This window comes from Scyliorhinus torazame, chromosome 12 (assembly GCF_047496885.1).
Source record: "Scyliorhinus torazame isolate Kashiwa2021f chromosome 12, sScyTor2.1, whole genome shotgun sequence".
Lineage (NCBI taxonomy): Eukaryota > Metazoa > Chordata > Chondrichthyes > Carcharhiniformes > Scyliorhinidae > Scyliorhinus > Scyliorhinus torazame.
This window is the reverse complement of record NC_092718.1, coordinates 188,597,691-188,614,456: the sequence shown is the minus strand read 5'-3', so window position 1 is coordinate 188,614,456 and position 16,766 is coordinate 188,597,691. Positions and strand designations below refer to the sequence as shown.

The window sequence follows — 16,766 nt, the reverse complement described above, 5'->3', positions numbered from 1 at the left end:
CATGGCCAATCCACCTAACCCGCACATCTTTGGACTGTGGGAGGAAACCGGAGCACCCGGAGGAAACCCACGCACACACGGGGAGGATGTGCAGACTCCGCACAGACAGTGACCCAAGCCAGAATCGAACCTGGGATCCTGGAGCTGTGAAGCAATTGTGCTATCCACAAGGCTACCGTGTTTGCCGTACAAGGCAAACTTCTGGGTTTGCCATCATTAGCTGTTTCACTAGGCTCCGCTCATTCTGCACCCCAATAAATCCCGGGCACTGTATCTCTCCTGAACATTCTCATTTGAAATTTAGCTGTAGTTGTCAAACATTGCAACCATCTTGCACAAACAGCAATAAGATGACTGACTGTTATTGTTGTGAGAGGGAAGACTATTAAGGCTAGGAAGTCAAGATGATGTTTAATTTTTTGTAAACCGTGGACTTTTCTATGTCCTTCGAAACTTGCAGACAGAGCCTCGGTTTCATTTTCTGCTGAAAGACAGATAACGACGCAGGACTCCTTCAGTACAGTACTGACGTCACAGCTTGGACAATGTGTTAAAGTCTGCAAAGGATTCTAAATCCGTAATCTCCCAACTAGAAATGACAATACTTATAACTGTGCCAAGCTGCCACTGGACTGCAAGAGTGCAGTGACTTTTAGACCCTGGTGATACCCAATGGGCTGGATTCTCCCTCGGCAGGACCCTTCGTTTCGCCGGCAGCGCACTCACGCCCGCGGGTTTCCCGACGGCATGGGGGTGCCCACAATGGGAAACCCCATTGATCGGCTGCCGGGACGGAGAATCCCGTTGCCGACGGGGGCGCGCCGCATCCGCCGGGTCAAAGAATCCCGCCCAAGATTTGACAAATGTGCCTAGAACATTCACAGATTCAGAATACCCTGGGAGATTCTGATGAACAAAAACCCGTTGAGTATATTTCATCTTGTAATAAATCTGGAATAATATTTTTCGACATAATCTTCTGTGATGAAGTATTGTTAGTCGAAACACCTTCCATGAAGTCTAGGTGCCTAACATCCTGCTTATGAGCACATTTTTAAAAGTAAACTCATTGAAGTATTTTCAATTGCAAGAGCCAGATTCCAAATTAATTTCCACATTCCACACCATGGTACAGTAAGAACAACATACCTAGAAGAGCAGAATTTCCATCTCCCAAAGGATATCGCTGGTACCGTGGAACAGAGAATGGAGCCAGGAGGTGGAACTTTTTCTCCAGCAGTGGTTCCAGCCGAGAGGCAGAGGGATCAGCTGAATGGAAGAGGCTGTAGACCTGGGTGCAAGCAGGCCGCAGGTGAGCCACTGTCAGAGAAAAAAAAGAGAGGTGTGAAAGTACAGAAGCAGATACAAATGATAATTCCCTTCAGAGAAACCGTGGGGGCCATTTTCTAGCCGTGTTCCGGTCATGCAAATCCTGCTTTGTCGACCAATTGTGGGAGAGCCCCGAAACAGGATTTGATTGATTGATATTTATTGTCGCATGCACCGAAGTACAGTGAAAAGTATTTTTCTGCGGCCAAGGGAATGTACACAGTACGTACATAGTAGAAAAAAGAATAATCGACAGAGTACATTGACAGTGGTGCATCAACAAATAGTGATTGGTTACAGTGCGGAACAAGGCCAAACAAGAGAAGCATAGGGCGTCGTGAATAATGTTCTCACAGGGAACAGATCAGGCCAAGAGAGAGTCATTGAGGAGTCCAGTAACTGTGGGGAAGAAGCTGTTCCTATGTCTGGATATGCGGGTCTTCAGACTTCTGTACCTTCTGCCTGATGGAAGAGTCTAGAAGAGGGCAAAGCCTGGGTGTGAGGGGTCTCTGACAATGGTGTCTGCCTTCCTGAGGCAGCGGGAGGTGTAGATAGAATCAATGTGGGAGTGGCAAGCTTGTGTGATGCATTGGGCTGAGTTCTCCACACTCTGCAGTTTCTTGCGATCTTGGGCTGAGCAGTCGCCATACCAGGCTGTGATGCAGCTGGATAAGATGCTCTCTATCGCACATCTGTAGAAGTTTGTGAGAGTCGATGCAGACATGACAAATGTCTTTAGCTTCTGTAGGAAGTAGAGATGTTGTTGCGCTTTCTTGACTGTTTCTTGCACCAGGCGACAAACAGTTTCCGATTCTCCCAGCCCGCTCCAGCTGGCGCGATCAGGGTTTCACCCAGAAAGGGCGAGAAACAGTGGGTGCGATCCAATGGCCACGCTGCGCCTGAAAAGCAGTTTGCCACGTGCAGCATGCTCCCAGGATCTACCCCGCTCACGGTATGTACCCGATTCGCAAAGCCTCGTTAGATCCATCGCAAGTTCGTGAGACGTTGCGATGTGAATCCCACTCATTGTGGGCGGGTTCACATTTTGGCAAATCTGCATATTAGAGCGGGACACTTAGGGCGCTATTCTCTCCCCCCCCCCCCCACGGCAGGTGGGAGAACTGCCGGGGCGCCACGCGAATCTCGCCACGCCGCCCCGACCCCCGCACGCCATTCTCCCATCCCCCAGAAACCAGCGGCGCGCGATTCGCACCGGGCCGCTCGGAGAACCGGCGAGCGGCGATTCTCCGGCCCGGATGGTTCCCGCCGGCGCCGTCCACCCCTGGTTGCTGCCGGCGGGAACTCTGCGGGAACGCTGAGGGGGGGGGGGCCTGTGGGGGAGGGAGGGGGCTCCTTCACCGGGGTGGCCTCCGATGGGGTCTGGCCCGCGATCGGGGCCCACGGATCGGCGGGCCGGTCTCTCCCCTCCGGGGCCTACCTCCTTCCACGCGCGGCCCTAGAACACCATGTTGGTGAGGGGCCGGCGTGCGTAAGACGTTCCCCGCGCATGCACAGGATGGCGCGGGCCGACTGCGCATGCGCGGGTTGGCGCGGCGTCCATTTGGCACCGCTTAAGGACGCTGGAGCGGCGTGAACCACTCCAGCGCCGTGCTGGCCCCCTCGTGCCCGAGCCCTGTTCGCGGTGTAGTGAAACGCGACGGCGTTCACGACGGCGCGAACACTTGGCCTCCATATCGGAGAATCGCCCCCAAAGTCTCACTCTCATGTGCAGATTCCCAATGTACCTGAAACTTTATGGGATTCACCCCCTTTGCTTCGGAGACTTCGGGTGAGCACTGTTTATTTATTTATTTTATTTTATTTTAAAAATATATTTATTCAAGTTTTTTAACACGATTTTTCTCCCTCACAAACAATAACCACGCCCCCCCTCCCCCCGTAACAAAAAAAAACGAGAAATCGCGCAGATCAAGATATATACATGGCAACATGATATATTTACACAGCTTTGTACACTGACCACCTCCAGTACGTGCCAGGTTCCCCAACCCTTCATGTTATCTCTTGCTCATCCACCCTCCCAGGCAGTCCCCCCTTTCCCCCACAGCTGCATGCCCTTTGTGCAGGGTAGTGCCAGGCACTGCTGCTGCCAGCTGGGCACCTTGGCAGTGCCAGGCTAGCACCCAGATTGCCCTACCAATGTGCCAGGCCTGCACTGCCAGGGTGCCCAGCTGGCACTGCCAGCTGGTGTGGGTGGTGCCAAGCTGGCATTTTTTGTATGTGGATGATTGGGTTGGGGGTGCCCCTGTGTGTGTGTGGGGGGGGGGGAGGGGGGGGAGTAGGGGCAGGGACCCTCCCATGCTGTGCTTGGGCTGTGGGGGTCGGAGGGTTGCTTTGGGGGCCTCAGAGATCGCAACACCATTCTGAAGTCGTCCTGATCTCTCGATACACTGGGGAGTTCCGGTGAGTGGAGCTCCCCAGTGTACAAAACGGGGCTATTTGCAGCCTCTCCCCACTGAGGCCCCTTATACAATTCAAGTAGCGTTGTATAGCCATGTGTTTCTCGGCACTGTGAACGCCCGGAGACACGCGGATAAACTCACTCGCTTTTGGGACTCTGTGCCCAATTAGTTAAATCGAGCCCTGTATCACAGCTTATTTGTATTCATCATAATTTCATTAGTGAGATTAAAGTCGAATGCAGCGGCCTCCCGGTATCATCACGCTTTCCCCAGCGGGTAGTCACCCAGGCGCGAGTCACTACTGGTCCTTAAAAGTGGGGACCAGATGCCATGGACTTCGAGGAGGAGCAAGGAGGTGAGTTCCTTTCTCCATTTACCTCCAGTGCGCACATGGGCCAGATCCTCCATAACAGCGCAAAGTCCAACTGCAACCTACCTGTCCGAAAATCCTTCCACAAACCCATCTGCAACTGGTTTATTAGAGACACATTTCACCCCCCCTTGAACTTTCAATAGGCTCTGTGGTTCCAAAGTTGCAGTATGCCTTACTTTATCCCATTGCACTCAGTTGTTTACATTGAATTTCACACTCCATTGACTTTTACAAGCCTCTTGATTTACAGCTAAGGCTAGCTCTTTGCTTTTATAGCACTTCAAGGTCCATGAACCCTGAAGTGCTTCCTCTTTTGAGCAGGTGTCCTTCCTGACTGCTTTTTTTCTATCGTGAATTTTGAAGTACCTCTGAGAAAGACCAGTGTACTATTTGAGTGTTTTTTTTAATACTAGTTTTTTTTCTTCTCTAAAGTGTTTCTTAGAAAGACCAGGGGGTGAATTCTCCGTTTGAGAGACTAAGTGTTGACTGCCGGGACTGAATCGCAAGTGTTCTACGTGGAAGAAAGCAATGCCAGTCCTGGAGCGATTTAGACCGGTTAATGAGCTAGCACGGGCGCCAGGTAGAACTCACCCAATTCCAATGCATGCCAACCCTCAACTCAGCCAAGATGATGGTACTGGTTGCGCTGGAGCGCACCCATCCTGTTGATTGGTTGACTGGGGCCAGTGGGTACCTAGGAGGGTTGACCTGGGGAGCGCCCATACGACCCGCGGCACTAAGTTCCCAGTGGGCAGTCAGAGGCGTGCGCAGCTGCACGGTTGCCTTGCAGGCTGCAGCAATGGCGGTCCGTGCTCAGCCACCCCAACCCCACGGCCCACCTCCTAGCTGCCCCGCACTACTCCCCCTAGCTCTGGCAGATGCCCCCAGCCAGTGACCAACTGTTAGCACACTATAGCGATGTTGGACACTGTTTGTACCCCCTCCAGCCACAATGCCTAATTCCCAATTTGAAATACCACAAACCAACCTCGCCATTAGTAATTCTTCTTGGCGGAGGTGGAGCGTGACGGAGAGCCTGGAAAATGCCGGCTCAGGCCCATTGATGATATGCCAATAGCCTTTACTGTACAATTTGCATGGCCACATCGGCATGCGGCGTAGAATGGATTCATGCCGCTGTCGAGGGACCGAATATGGCATTCGTGTGACGCCCAGCGCCACCCTCGATTTTCACCGAGTGGGGACATGTCTGGAATCTCACAGACCTCGGTGCACGGGCGTCCGCGCTGTCATGGAGGCCCTATATGCCCGGTCGGCATAGTGTATCAAATTCCATGTGGACCGAGCCCACCAGGATTCCCGCGAGCAGGGATTGCCGCCATTGCTGCGATGCTCCACTACATGGGGTCATCGACAGGATGCGTATCCCCAAACCAGCACTGGTCCATGTCAGGCCAGTCTTCACAAACTCAATTAACGTGCAGCTAATGTGTGATCATGAGCTGCACATCATGCACCTCTGCGTCCGATACCCGGACAGTGTGCACAACGCCTTCATCCTGACACACTCAATGGTTCCTGATACCTTTGAGGCGCGCCCCCGGGTGAGGGGTTGGATTTTGGGCAGCAGGGGTTATCCGCTGCAGTTATGGCTGATGACGCCTATCCAGAGGCCACAGATCTGCACAGAGACCTTCTACAACGACACTTATGCAGCGACCAGAGGCATGATCGAGTGGTGCAGCGGCATCCTGAAGATGTGGTTCAGGTGCCTGGACCTCTCTGGAGGGGCCCTCCAGTATAGGGCTCGGAGAGTCTTCCACAGTTCTGGCCTGCTACATCCTCCACAACAACGCGCAGCAGAGGGGCGACGTACTGGAGGAGGGGGTTGAATGCCAGGCCTCGTCCAATGAGGAGAATGGGGAGGAGGGCCAGAACAGGCAGAGCATGGGGCCCAGGTAGACACAGGAGGCCAACACAACATATGCGCCAGGGCCGGCTCGCATGGGACGCTCCAATCACCTCCAGGTTTACCGAATAGGGGGCCTGGCATGAACATCCCATCTCACCGCCACACCCCGCATCCATCCCCCCAGCCTGGCTGACCACCCCCTCTGATGACCACTCTCCCTGCACCACCACCCCTCCCACCCCCCTGCAACCCCCTCCGTGATTCCTACTGCCTCACTATCGGGTGTAGGCCGTAGGTTGGCAGTTACAGCGGGTCTGGTCCCATGGGATTGAGGATGATGACAACCCGCTCTGCTATGAACTCTGGTGCTCCCTGGAGAGGAAGGGGCGGCGTATTGGGGCAATGTGCAGTGTCCGACCATGGGGCCCCGGCCCATGAACGTCACCAATGTCAGCCCATCTCCCCCCTCCCCACAAGCACCCTCTCTGCAGCTAGCCCAGCCCAGCCGAGCCCATCTCTCACACCCTTCTGAATGAGCACCGAGGCAGTTTGGAACATTTGTGCAGTTATTTCTTTTGATCATAACAAGTGAACATCTCTATAACAGTTTGTGCCCTCGCCGCTAACGCTATCCCATGTCTTGCACCTGTGCCAATTTGTCAGGCGTCTATCTTTCTGGTCTTAAGGCCCCGAATGCTATGTATAGGAGGATCCCCAGGTGGTACATCAGGAGTGGAGGCGGCCTGCTGCGATTCCTGCCCTCTGACCTGGGCCCCCTTTGGCGGCTGTCCTCTGGAGCGACAGGCCCTTGTGCCACCCTGTTCTGCCTAATGCCCACTAGGTGCGCCAGGGACAGGACCGGCGGGGGGGGGGGGGTTGCTCCGAGGCACTGTGATGTTCCAGCACCTCCTCTGAAGGAGTCACCAACATGGGCCCCATCACCTTCTCCTCCCCCATGGTGCCCGGTGGCCCCTGGGTGCAACTGGTGCAAACCCCTGGGGCTCGCCCCACCACCTGGCTCTGCCAGTCCTGGAAGCCCGCTTTCGCCTCCACCGGGGTCTCCATGCTCGCAGCCATGGAGCACAGGGACTGGGCCACCTCCCTCTGGGACTGTACCACATCAGCGAGTAACTGCCTCCTCCCTCTGGGACAGGTGCAACTCAACCATCGCCTGGGCAACAACGCTGTTGTGACTGGGCCAAGCTCTGGAACGCCGCTGCAATATCCAGGTGGCCCTGGTACATAGCTGCCAGTGACATGGCAGCCCTGTCCTGTGCCCCAGGCCTTGTACATCCTGACCCATGGCCGATATCTTTGCTCCCAAGGCCTCCACTGCAGACGCCACCTGTGTAGTGTTGGCCTGGGTGGCACGGTTGGCTGGCACCACCTCCTGCCCCTGCACACGTTTGGACTCCTCCAACTGCACCTGCGGGCGCTGGATGGTTGCCGACACCCCTTCATGTAGGCCTCAGCTCTGTATCTGCATCTCACTTATTAATGGGACCGCCCTTTCCTGAAGAGCGAGATCCATCTGGACGGTAGGATGGTGAGGGGGCAGGGTGGGGTTGGTGGAGATGTGGTGAGGAGGTGGTGTGGGGGTCGTGCAACACGGGCCATAGGTACACCACAACTCAGTGGGGGCTCACTAGCTTGCCCGATGCCCACCTCCACCTCAGCGACTGCCCTCTCTCCGGGCCCATCGACCAGGTCCAGTGCCTGCTACTCTGCGACGGTGAGGGGCCGCAGGTCCAGCAGTCCCCCTCCGTCTTCTCCCTCCCTCGGCGGTTGTGCACCGTCTCTTCCTGGGGTAGGTGGGAAGACCGAAAGTGCATAGTGTTAGGCAGTCGGACGCATTCAGCACAGGGGGTGGGCAGCTGGTGGGCATCGGGCAAGCTAGTGAGCCCCCGCTGAGTTGCGGTGTACCTATGGCCCGTGTGGCACAACCCCCACACCACCTCCTCACCACATCTCCACTAACCCCACCCGCACCCCTTTGTGGCCATGGCACCCGGCCATGGTGGGCGGTATGGGTTCGGGCAAGTTGTCTAGGGTGGGGTGTGCGCACACTACCCGCAGGTAGGTTTCGGTTGCCCTCCAGGTGGGGTGGGGCATTTACATGTGTGTGTGACGGGGATTGGTGCCAGGGGACAGTGCTGGTCACTCACCCTGGCCTTCCTGAGGAGGTTGTGCAGCTTCTTCCTGCACTGCTGTCCGGCCCTGGTGGTGGGGTGCACAGTGCTCGTAGCCTCTGCTACCTGCACCCAGGCCCAGTGTACGGCGGTGGGTGGCAGCCTCCTTCCCCCCCGCCGGGGAACAGGGTGGCCTGTTTCTCCTCCACAGCTTCCAGCAGGGGCTCAAGCTCTGCGTCCGCAAACCAGGGTGCCACTCTCCAAGCTGCCATCTCATTGGCTGGGATGAGTGTATGTGGGGAGTGGCTGCAGCTTGACAGCCTCCCGAGTCGCAACCCCGACCCCGGCGAATCGGACACCGTTTCTCATTGGAATCAATCGAGTTCCGGTGCTAGCCCATTAACGGATCATGAATTGCTCCGCGACCGGTGCCAATTTAATTGTTGTAGAAGTCCATCGATTCAGTCCCAGCGTCAGCACTTAGTTTCTGAAACGGAGAATCCCGCCCATGGTGTCTGGATCTCTGAGAGCCCCGAAAATATAATAATCTTTTTAATCGTATATTCCATCAATTATTGAAAGGTGCTCATTACAGCAACATATACTGTAAAAATAATACCCGCTTGTGTTGTTCTGAGATGAAGAAACATTGAGTTAGATGTCTTTGACAAGTATCTATTTTTGAATTATTTTTATCTTTGCAATCTCTGTCACCCCTAGCTAAGGAACACCAGGAGCTCTGCAATGGAACGGGCTAGCTCAGAGGGCAAGGTGGGGGAGCAGGGCCGTCCCTGGTTACGACCCTCCATCTCCCAAAGGGGAATTGTTCACCACATATCCCTCAAAGCCCCAGCTTAAAAACCTGCAAACTAATGCAGTCGGATACCTCACATAGTCAGAACTAGGATTCGCAATGAGTGTCTCTGGCCGAGAATTGTAGGCCCCTCTACAAAGATTCTACACAACTGCGCGTGCAGCTGTAGGGTTCGGGAAGCTTTTCCTTCGCAGTTAATATGTGGTGGCAAATATTTGCATGCTCCAATCCATAAAAGAAAATGAATGCTTATTTGGACACTGTTTCCAGCAACATGATTTATTTTTGCACAATTACCAGATAAATGGATACAATTATGCAAAATTAATCCTTACACTGAGGAGAAGAAAAAACACTGTAAACTATCAAGACAGATCCTGTACAACTCCAAATAATTAATTTAGGAATTATTTGAGTAAAAACAATGACTGTGCTCTGATCTACACAGTGTGCATGTTGAGCAATCACTGATTCCGCAGTGCAATTTGCAGTTTTGCATAGGTTTCTCTCAAGTCTCCTTTGAGCTACATTTTATTGACTGACTTTGATATTGATGCAGGATTTGGAAAGTCTTACCATCGACTGAAGGAAGTACGGTCCACCTCATGGCCAGAACCAAAGCCAGTGGGGAGCCAAAAAGGAAGAAGTCAGACACCTCAAAATCAAATCGCCCTGGATTTCCTTCTAATAAATTAGAGCTGCTTGTCCTCTGCAAATCAGGGTCATCGTTTAATGCACTGGAATGACTTCTGTTTTTAAAAAATTACAAATTGATTAATTAAAACCATTGCCATCAACTTATGGGAAACAATTTAAATTAAAACTGGTTTATTTTAATTTGTGATCGGTTTGTTCTCAAATAATAGATTTTATCAACATTTTTCACTTTAAGAATTCTGATGAATTACCAGGAGCTGTGTCATACCTTTTTATTAAAACAGTAAAAAAAATATATACAAGGCCAAACAGTACAAACACTAATTTTGTGTTGGAGGATCAGGGTACCCTCCCCTCAGTACCAATGTACGGGGAGGGGGGTTGGATACTCTGATTATTAAAACAGTTCACAACACATTTCTACAAAAAACAAATGGTACAAGCGCTAAACTTTGCGCTGGAGAGACCAGATACCCTCGCCTCTGCACCAACAGAAGGGAATGGAAGGGGGGTGATGGAGAGAGAGGAGAAAGGAGGGTGCTGGGGAGGGAGGGAGTCGGGGTGTTGGTGGAGGGGGGTGCCCAATAGGACACTGCCTGAACTATCTACGGAGGTAGAAAAACAAAAGAACCTTCAATTATGATGTGCCAGATTTTGGGAGAAGTACCAATAAAGAAATTGAGGTCAGCATCAGGTTAGATATAGCAGAACGGACTGCAGTCATGCAAAAATAACAATTTTGTAACAGACAAACAGCTAAAACAACATTGAGGCAATCAAAAACTGTGAGAGGCATCACAACACCAACAGTTAAAAACTTTTCACATTTCTCCACTGCTCTACACAAAGATGAGAATACATGTCAGCCAATAGTAAAAGATGGTTAGCAGAAGTGGCTTAACGTATGATTTAAGAGGTGGATTTTAAGGAGTTTCTGAACGGTTCAAGCGAGTAACAAGGCAAAGGCATTGACAAAGCAGATGATGTCAAGATAAGTCCATTGCTGCGGGTGGAGTGAGAAGTGAATTCCGGTTGTGGATTCTGACTGGAAAATAGGATTGGGGAAGCTGCAGACAAAAAGGGGGATAAAGTGAAAGGAATGATTTTCAGCTGCGGACCAGGATCTGCTAATTGATTCTCTGAGGCTGCAGAAAGTTAGTGAAATCCATCAAAGATTAGACAATGAAGGCATTCCTGAAGGTGAGGCTTGCAATGTATGCAGGATGCATGGGGGAAGACCAATAAAGAGATCATTTTAGAGAAATCCAGTGTTGAGTTTGTGAATCATAAAAACAGGCATAGTACTCATTGGACAATACGTTCTGGACTATAAGGTGGATGGCAGGAGCAGAAATGAGAGTGACTTCCACTGGGAATGGGGTGTAGGACGGCTGGCCATGTGCAATCTCACACTGTTGAGCTCATTACATATGCTGAGGAACTTATGGTGAATCTTGCAGTGGTGGTGGGCAGGAAAGTCACTGGTCCCGCAGTTACCACATGGGGTCGAAGGTCCTGAACCCATATTCAAAGGGCAGCCATTCACTCAGTGCAAGCCAGGAATAGCAGTCTGGCTGTCCTTCCAGAGCGGGAGACCTGCTGCAGAGAACAATGTCCCAGAGCAAAGTGTGGCCGCATAGTTCAGTGAAACCTCCCTTCAGATTCTCCTCCAGGCCATCCAGGAAAGGCGGCAGATGCAAGGTTTCCCTGGAGTGGCAGCAGGAGGCCCTCCCATCTGACCATGGTGACCTGGATGGAAGCTGCAGAAGAAGGTTACCACCCAGGGCTGACAAGAGAACAGCCCAGCCGTGTCAAAAAGGATGAACGATCTGCTACAGGGTAAGTGGCACCATCTACTCACTAGAAACTGACACTCATAAGGACATCAGGCAGTGTCAATATGTGAGTGCACAGGGATGGCAAATAGAATTTGGGCAGCAGCACTCACCAACAGATGGGACATGTGCGCTGACTGCAAGACGGCCACTTTCTGCTTTCAATCTTCTATTAGTTGCAGAACATCCTGCTTTTAACCACTTACTGGGGAGGGCTCAGAAGTTGCCAAAGGCATGCATGCTCCTGACCTGCTCATTCACCCATTGGGGTGACACTCAATCCTTCCGTCTGTTTGCAAGACGAGAATGCTGACAACAGGAGGGGCCAAGACTGGTGTCAGCCTTCCAGATATTAGAATTCTAAGCACCTTCACAGAGGCCACAGAAATAAATAACTGGGAAGGAGCGGGACCATACCTGAGACAAAGTGAGACAGGACTCCCCTGGCAAGCCAGTGAGGGTGTCACCAGTCTGGAGCTGCCACATGTGCCGACAGAGTGAGACTTAGACAAGGGAGCCTGTTCAGCCATCCAATAAATCTTTTTCTTCTCCATTCCAGGAACTAGCAAGACAAGGGGGAGGCAGAGAAGGGAGACCACCCACAGCTCCAGCCACAAACCCAAACTCTGAGGCGAGTGCCTCAGAATCCTCAGAGATGCACCGTCGCGACATTTACCTGCACCCTCCACCAGCACAGACATTCGCCTCACATTCTAGATTAGGCTCAGGGTCACGGTGTAGTGAGCAGCTCATGGGCAGGGGTCCATAGCTGGTAGAGGAAGTGGCAGCCAAGTCTCTGTCACTTGGAGGACTGATGGATACCAGGCCCCTGCTCAGTCCCATGTAGATGATGAATTCCTGGACTCATCGCAAGGAGACATGTTGAGATGCAGAGACAGGCAGGGGAAGAAGATGCCAGAGGTCATCCTTAGACTGGACCAAAGACTGGAGGAGCCCGTCCACTTTCTATCAGCTGTTCTGTCTCCAGCATGTGGTCACCCGGCTGCCTCCATGGGAAGGGTGGCAGTTTCCTTGGGCAGCCAGGTTCAGCAGAATGCACAGTGGTTGCTGGATATCTGCTCAGACCAGCACACCATCACTTTAGCCATAGGTGCAGTGCAGCAGTGGCCAGGCGAGAGGAAGACGGGGCATGTCAACCTCCCTCCAGGCACCACCTCTCCTCAAGGAGCCAGACAGGTGCCAATGCGCACCCACAGAGAGGATGAGCACCAGCCAGGCATCACAAGGCCTTCATCCCAGGGAACGCCAAGGATGCATTGTCGCTCAACCTCACCTCACGGAGAACTGAAAGAAAAAATGCTGGAAAATCTCTGCAGGTCTGGCAGCATCTGTAGGGAGAGAAAAGAGCTAATGTTTCGAGTCCAGATGACCCTTTGTCAAAGCTGAAAGACATAGAAAGTGGGAGATATATATATACTGTCGGGTGGGGGAATGAAAGATCAGTCATAGCCACAGAAACCAAGGGAAAAGAGTGCAAATCGCCACAGAAACCTAGGAAAAAGAGTACTAATGGCAGTACCCAGAGAGAACAAAAGGTGTGAAAGGACAGACAGCAGAGAATCATAGAATCATAGAATTTACAGTGCAAAAGGAGGCCATTAGGCCTATCGAGTCTGCACCGGCCCTTGGAAAGAGCACCCTCCACCCTACCCCCGTAACCCCACCCAACCTTTTTTTTGGACACTAAGGGCAATTTAGCATGGCCAATCCACCTAACTTGCACATCTTTGGACTGTGGGAGGAAACTGGAGCACCCGGAGGAAACCCATGCAGACACGGGGAAAATGTGCAGACTCCGCACAGGCAGTGACCCATGAGGGGAATCGAACCTGGGATAATGAAGCTGTGATGCAACTGTGCTAACCACTGTGCTACCATGCTGCCCATGAAAAGTAAGATCAGAGGGTAAGCTGTGACAGATGGAGATGTGGGGGGAGGGGGGACATGAGTGGGAGAGAGGGGAAGGGGGAAAAATAGGGGAGAAAAGGTAAGGAAAGGGGGGGATGAGATGGGGGGGGGGGGAATATATATAAAGAAAGACAAAATAGAAGTAAATGGTAAAAGACAGTTAAAATTAAATGGAATGAAAACAAAGGGGTCGAGGTGGGGTAGAGCTGATCATCTGAAGTTGTTGAATTCGATGTTCAGGCCGGAAGGCCTGGACATGTCTAACCGGAAGATGAGATGTTGTTCCTCCAGTTTGCGTTGAGTTTCACTGGAACATTGCAGCAGGCCAAGGACAGACATGTGGGCATGGGAGCTGGGTCTTTTGTTAAAATGGCAAGCAACAGGAAGGCCAGGGTCCTGAATGCATCTCAACTTCCGGTTAGGCATGCTGCAGCTTTCCGGTCTCAACATCAAATTTAACAACTTCAGATGATTACCTCTACCCCATCTCGACCCATTTGTTTTCAATCCGTTTGATTTTAACTGTCTTTTACCATTTATTTCTATTTTCTCTTTCTTTATGTATATTCCCCCCACCTATCTTATCCCCCTTTCCTTACCTTTTCTCCCTTTGCTTCCCCCTTCCTCTCTCTCCCACCAATGTCCCTCCCACATCTAAATCAGTCACAGCTTACCCCCTGATCTTAGTTTCTCTGCTGTCTGGCCTTTCACACCTTTTGTACTCTCCGGGGACTGCCACTAGCCCTCTTCCCCCTTGGTTTCTGTGGCTATTAGCACTCTTTTCCCTTGGTCCCTTTGCTACGACACATCTTTCATCCCCCGACCCTACAGTATAAATATCTTTTATACTTTCTCTGTCTTTTATCTTTGAAAAAGGGTCATCTGGACTCAAAACGTTAGCTCTTTTCTCTCCCTACAGATGCTGCCAGACCTGCAGAGATTTTCCAGCATTTTCTCTTTTGGTTTCAGATTCCAGCATCCGCAGTAATTTGCTTTTACTCACATGGAGAACTGTTTGGCCTGCTCATCTCCTTATCAAGGATCTGAATAGGACACATTTAAAGGGATTGCAACCAAAGTGCACAAAACATCACTGAAGGAGCAGGATAGTGTCCCACCAGGTGAGAGCGTGTAGAATAAGCCTGTGTGCTGGAGCATGTGGAGGACTGAGTGACTATCTATGTGAAGACACAAGAGCTCTTTCCAGGGCTCTGCAGGGTCCATGAAGGAAATATGTTTAACTTGGCTGATGTGTCCAGAATGATGGAGTAGTCTTCAGTAATACTAAGGGGTTCTAGGACTGAGATTTGTAGCAAATTGGAGGGTTGTGAGTGGTTGGTGCTGAACAGCCCATTCTGCAGGTGAGGCACTGTCATTGAATGGACTCCAAAGTAACCTCAAAACCTTTTGGGATGACAATGATGTGAAGGGTTAATGTTGATGCGTGCAGATTGGGGATCAGTGACAAGAAATTCCCTGATCAAGCTGCATGGAGCAGCAATCTCGAGGAGCCAAACAGCCTTCCCTGTGCACCCATATTTCTCATTCTACCTGTAAGAGTTCTCTATGAGGTCTACTCCCCAATGGGAGCAGGTCTAAGTGTGACATGAATGCATCTCTGGCCAGGTAAGAATTTATGTTGATTTCAATGTGCCATACATTCAGACTTTGTGAGGGCATGGGAAGAATCTAATTTCCACTTGCAGGTGGGCAAGGTCACAAGAGAATGGAGTGAGGTGCAGGCTATGAGACACACATTTGGTGCAAGGAATTTGTATATCAGCATATGCAAAGCATCACATCACCAGCAAGGCAGATGTTAAGTCGTGCAATTTATTTTACCTGTCATAAATCAAGATACAAGAGAGCAAAGTATAATGCATGTTACAAAAAAGGAGCCGTGGCCTGACAGGCAATAGAATATAGAAGACCAAATAGTCATGGCTTACTCGACCTGGAATCTGTTAACTATTAGATTGTCACGGACTGTACCATTGAAGTCTCTGCGTGTTCCTCTGCAACATCCAAGCCCTCGTCTCCATTATCTCCTTCCTTCATCGGAGAAGACATTTCAATCTTCCATGTCTTTCCTCAGTCAAGCGGCAAGTAACATTCACACCACCAAAGCGCCAGGCAATGTTCACCTCCAACAAGAGAGAATCTAACCATCAGCCCTTGACGTTCAATGGTATTACCATTGCTGAATCCTCCACTATCAACATCCTGGGGGTTAGCATTGACCAGGAATTGAACTGGATTAGCCATATAAAATACTGTGGCTTCCAGAGTAGATCAGAGGCTCGGAGTCCTATGATGAGTAATTCACTGTCTGACTCCCCAAAGCCTCACCACCATTTATAAGGCACCAATCAGGAGTGTGATGGAATACTTTCCACTTGCCGGATGAATGCAGCTCCAAAAACACCCCCCCCCCCCCCTAGGGAACCTAGGTTGTGACTGGGGTCTGGGCCACAAAGAACAGACAAGTTGCTCATCATCCATTTAAATATGGCCGCTTGATAAGGAAGGCTATGTGGGCAATCCATCATTTATTTTTTGTGCAGGACTTGATCCTCCCTGAACTATTGGTCAATGTTGTGTGACAACTTGTGGCTTCTTCAGTAATTGTGACCAGGGATGTGCCTTTGCGACATGGCTATCTGCCAGTGGTAGACAATTCAATTAGCCTCCTCCTGGCTCCCCAGATTTTGACAGAATCAGTAACTGAGGTTGTGGGCAGGTTTATCTCACACCACAATCAGCTCCTCAGTGTTTCATTAAACTGGAACTGCCGTTGGAATTCATAAAGAAGCTGATGTCGGAATATTATCAATTGACCAATTTTATTGAGCAAACTTCCATTGGAATTTGAAAAAGAATGATTAGAAATAAATTATAGTCCTTTGTGGAAATGATATAGTTAAAATTTTCTATATAATGCCAAGGACTATAAATAGAGCCTTTAAGAATTAAAAATATATATTAAAATGACTTGTGGTTGTTTCAATGGATTCAATAGAAAAATCATAAAATATATTGGGGCAATATTTGAGTTAAGTATTTGATAAATCATCCGGCTGTTAGATTATACTCATAAACTGTCATTTTAATATTGAAAGATGGTCAATGGTGAAAACACTACAAGAGCTAATAGAATTTTAATGCTGAGTGGATTTTAATATAGGTTTAGGGAAAAAGATATTAGAAAACTATTTTATATGAATGGAATTTGATGCTGATATTTAAAATTGCACAATATATCATGTTTAGAATAATTGTTCCATCATTCTTCTTGTTGTTAAATCTCATTCATATATTCTCAATGTTAGACAAGGACATCAAGCTTCTCTGGTTAGAAAAGATTATGTTAAAATTGATGATAATACTAATGTGATAAGATGAGG

The 16,766-nt window shown here is 50.3% G+C and overlaps 1 protein-coding gene across 1 annotated transcript in view; it reads right to left on the bottom strand.

Annotated features, from left to right (window-relative positions):
* pitpnm3 (PITPNM family member 3) overlaps positions 1 to 16,766 on the bottom strand; it is a 665,462-nt gene that overhangs the window by 198,073 nt on the left and 450,623 nt on the right. The window contains exons 9-10 of the mRNA XM_072469536.1: positions 9,518 to 9,690; positions 1,150 to 1,320 (exon numbers count right to left, since the gene is read on the bottom strand). Of these exons, the coding sequence (XP_072325637.1) occupies positions 1,150 to 1,320; positions 9,518 to 9,690 (344 nt within the window). The remainder of the gene's footprint in view (positions 1 to 1,149; positions 1,321 to 9,517; positions 9,691 to 16,766) is intronic.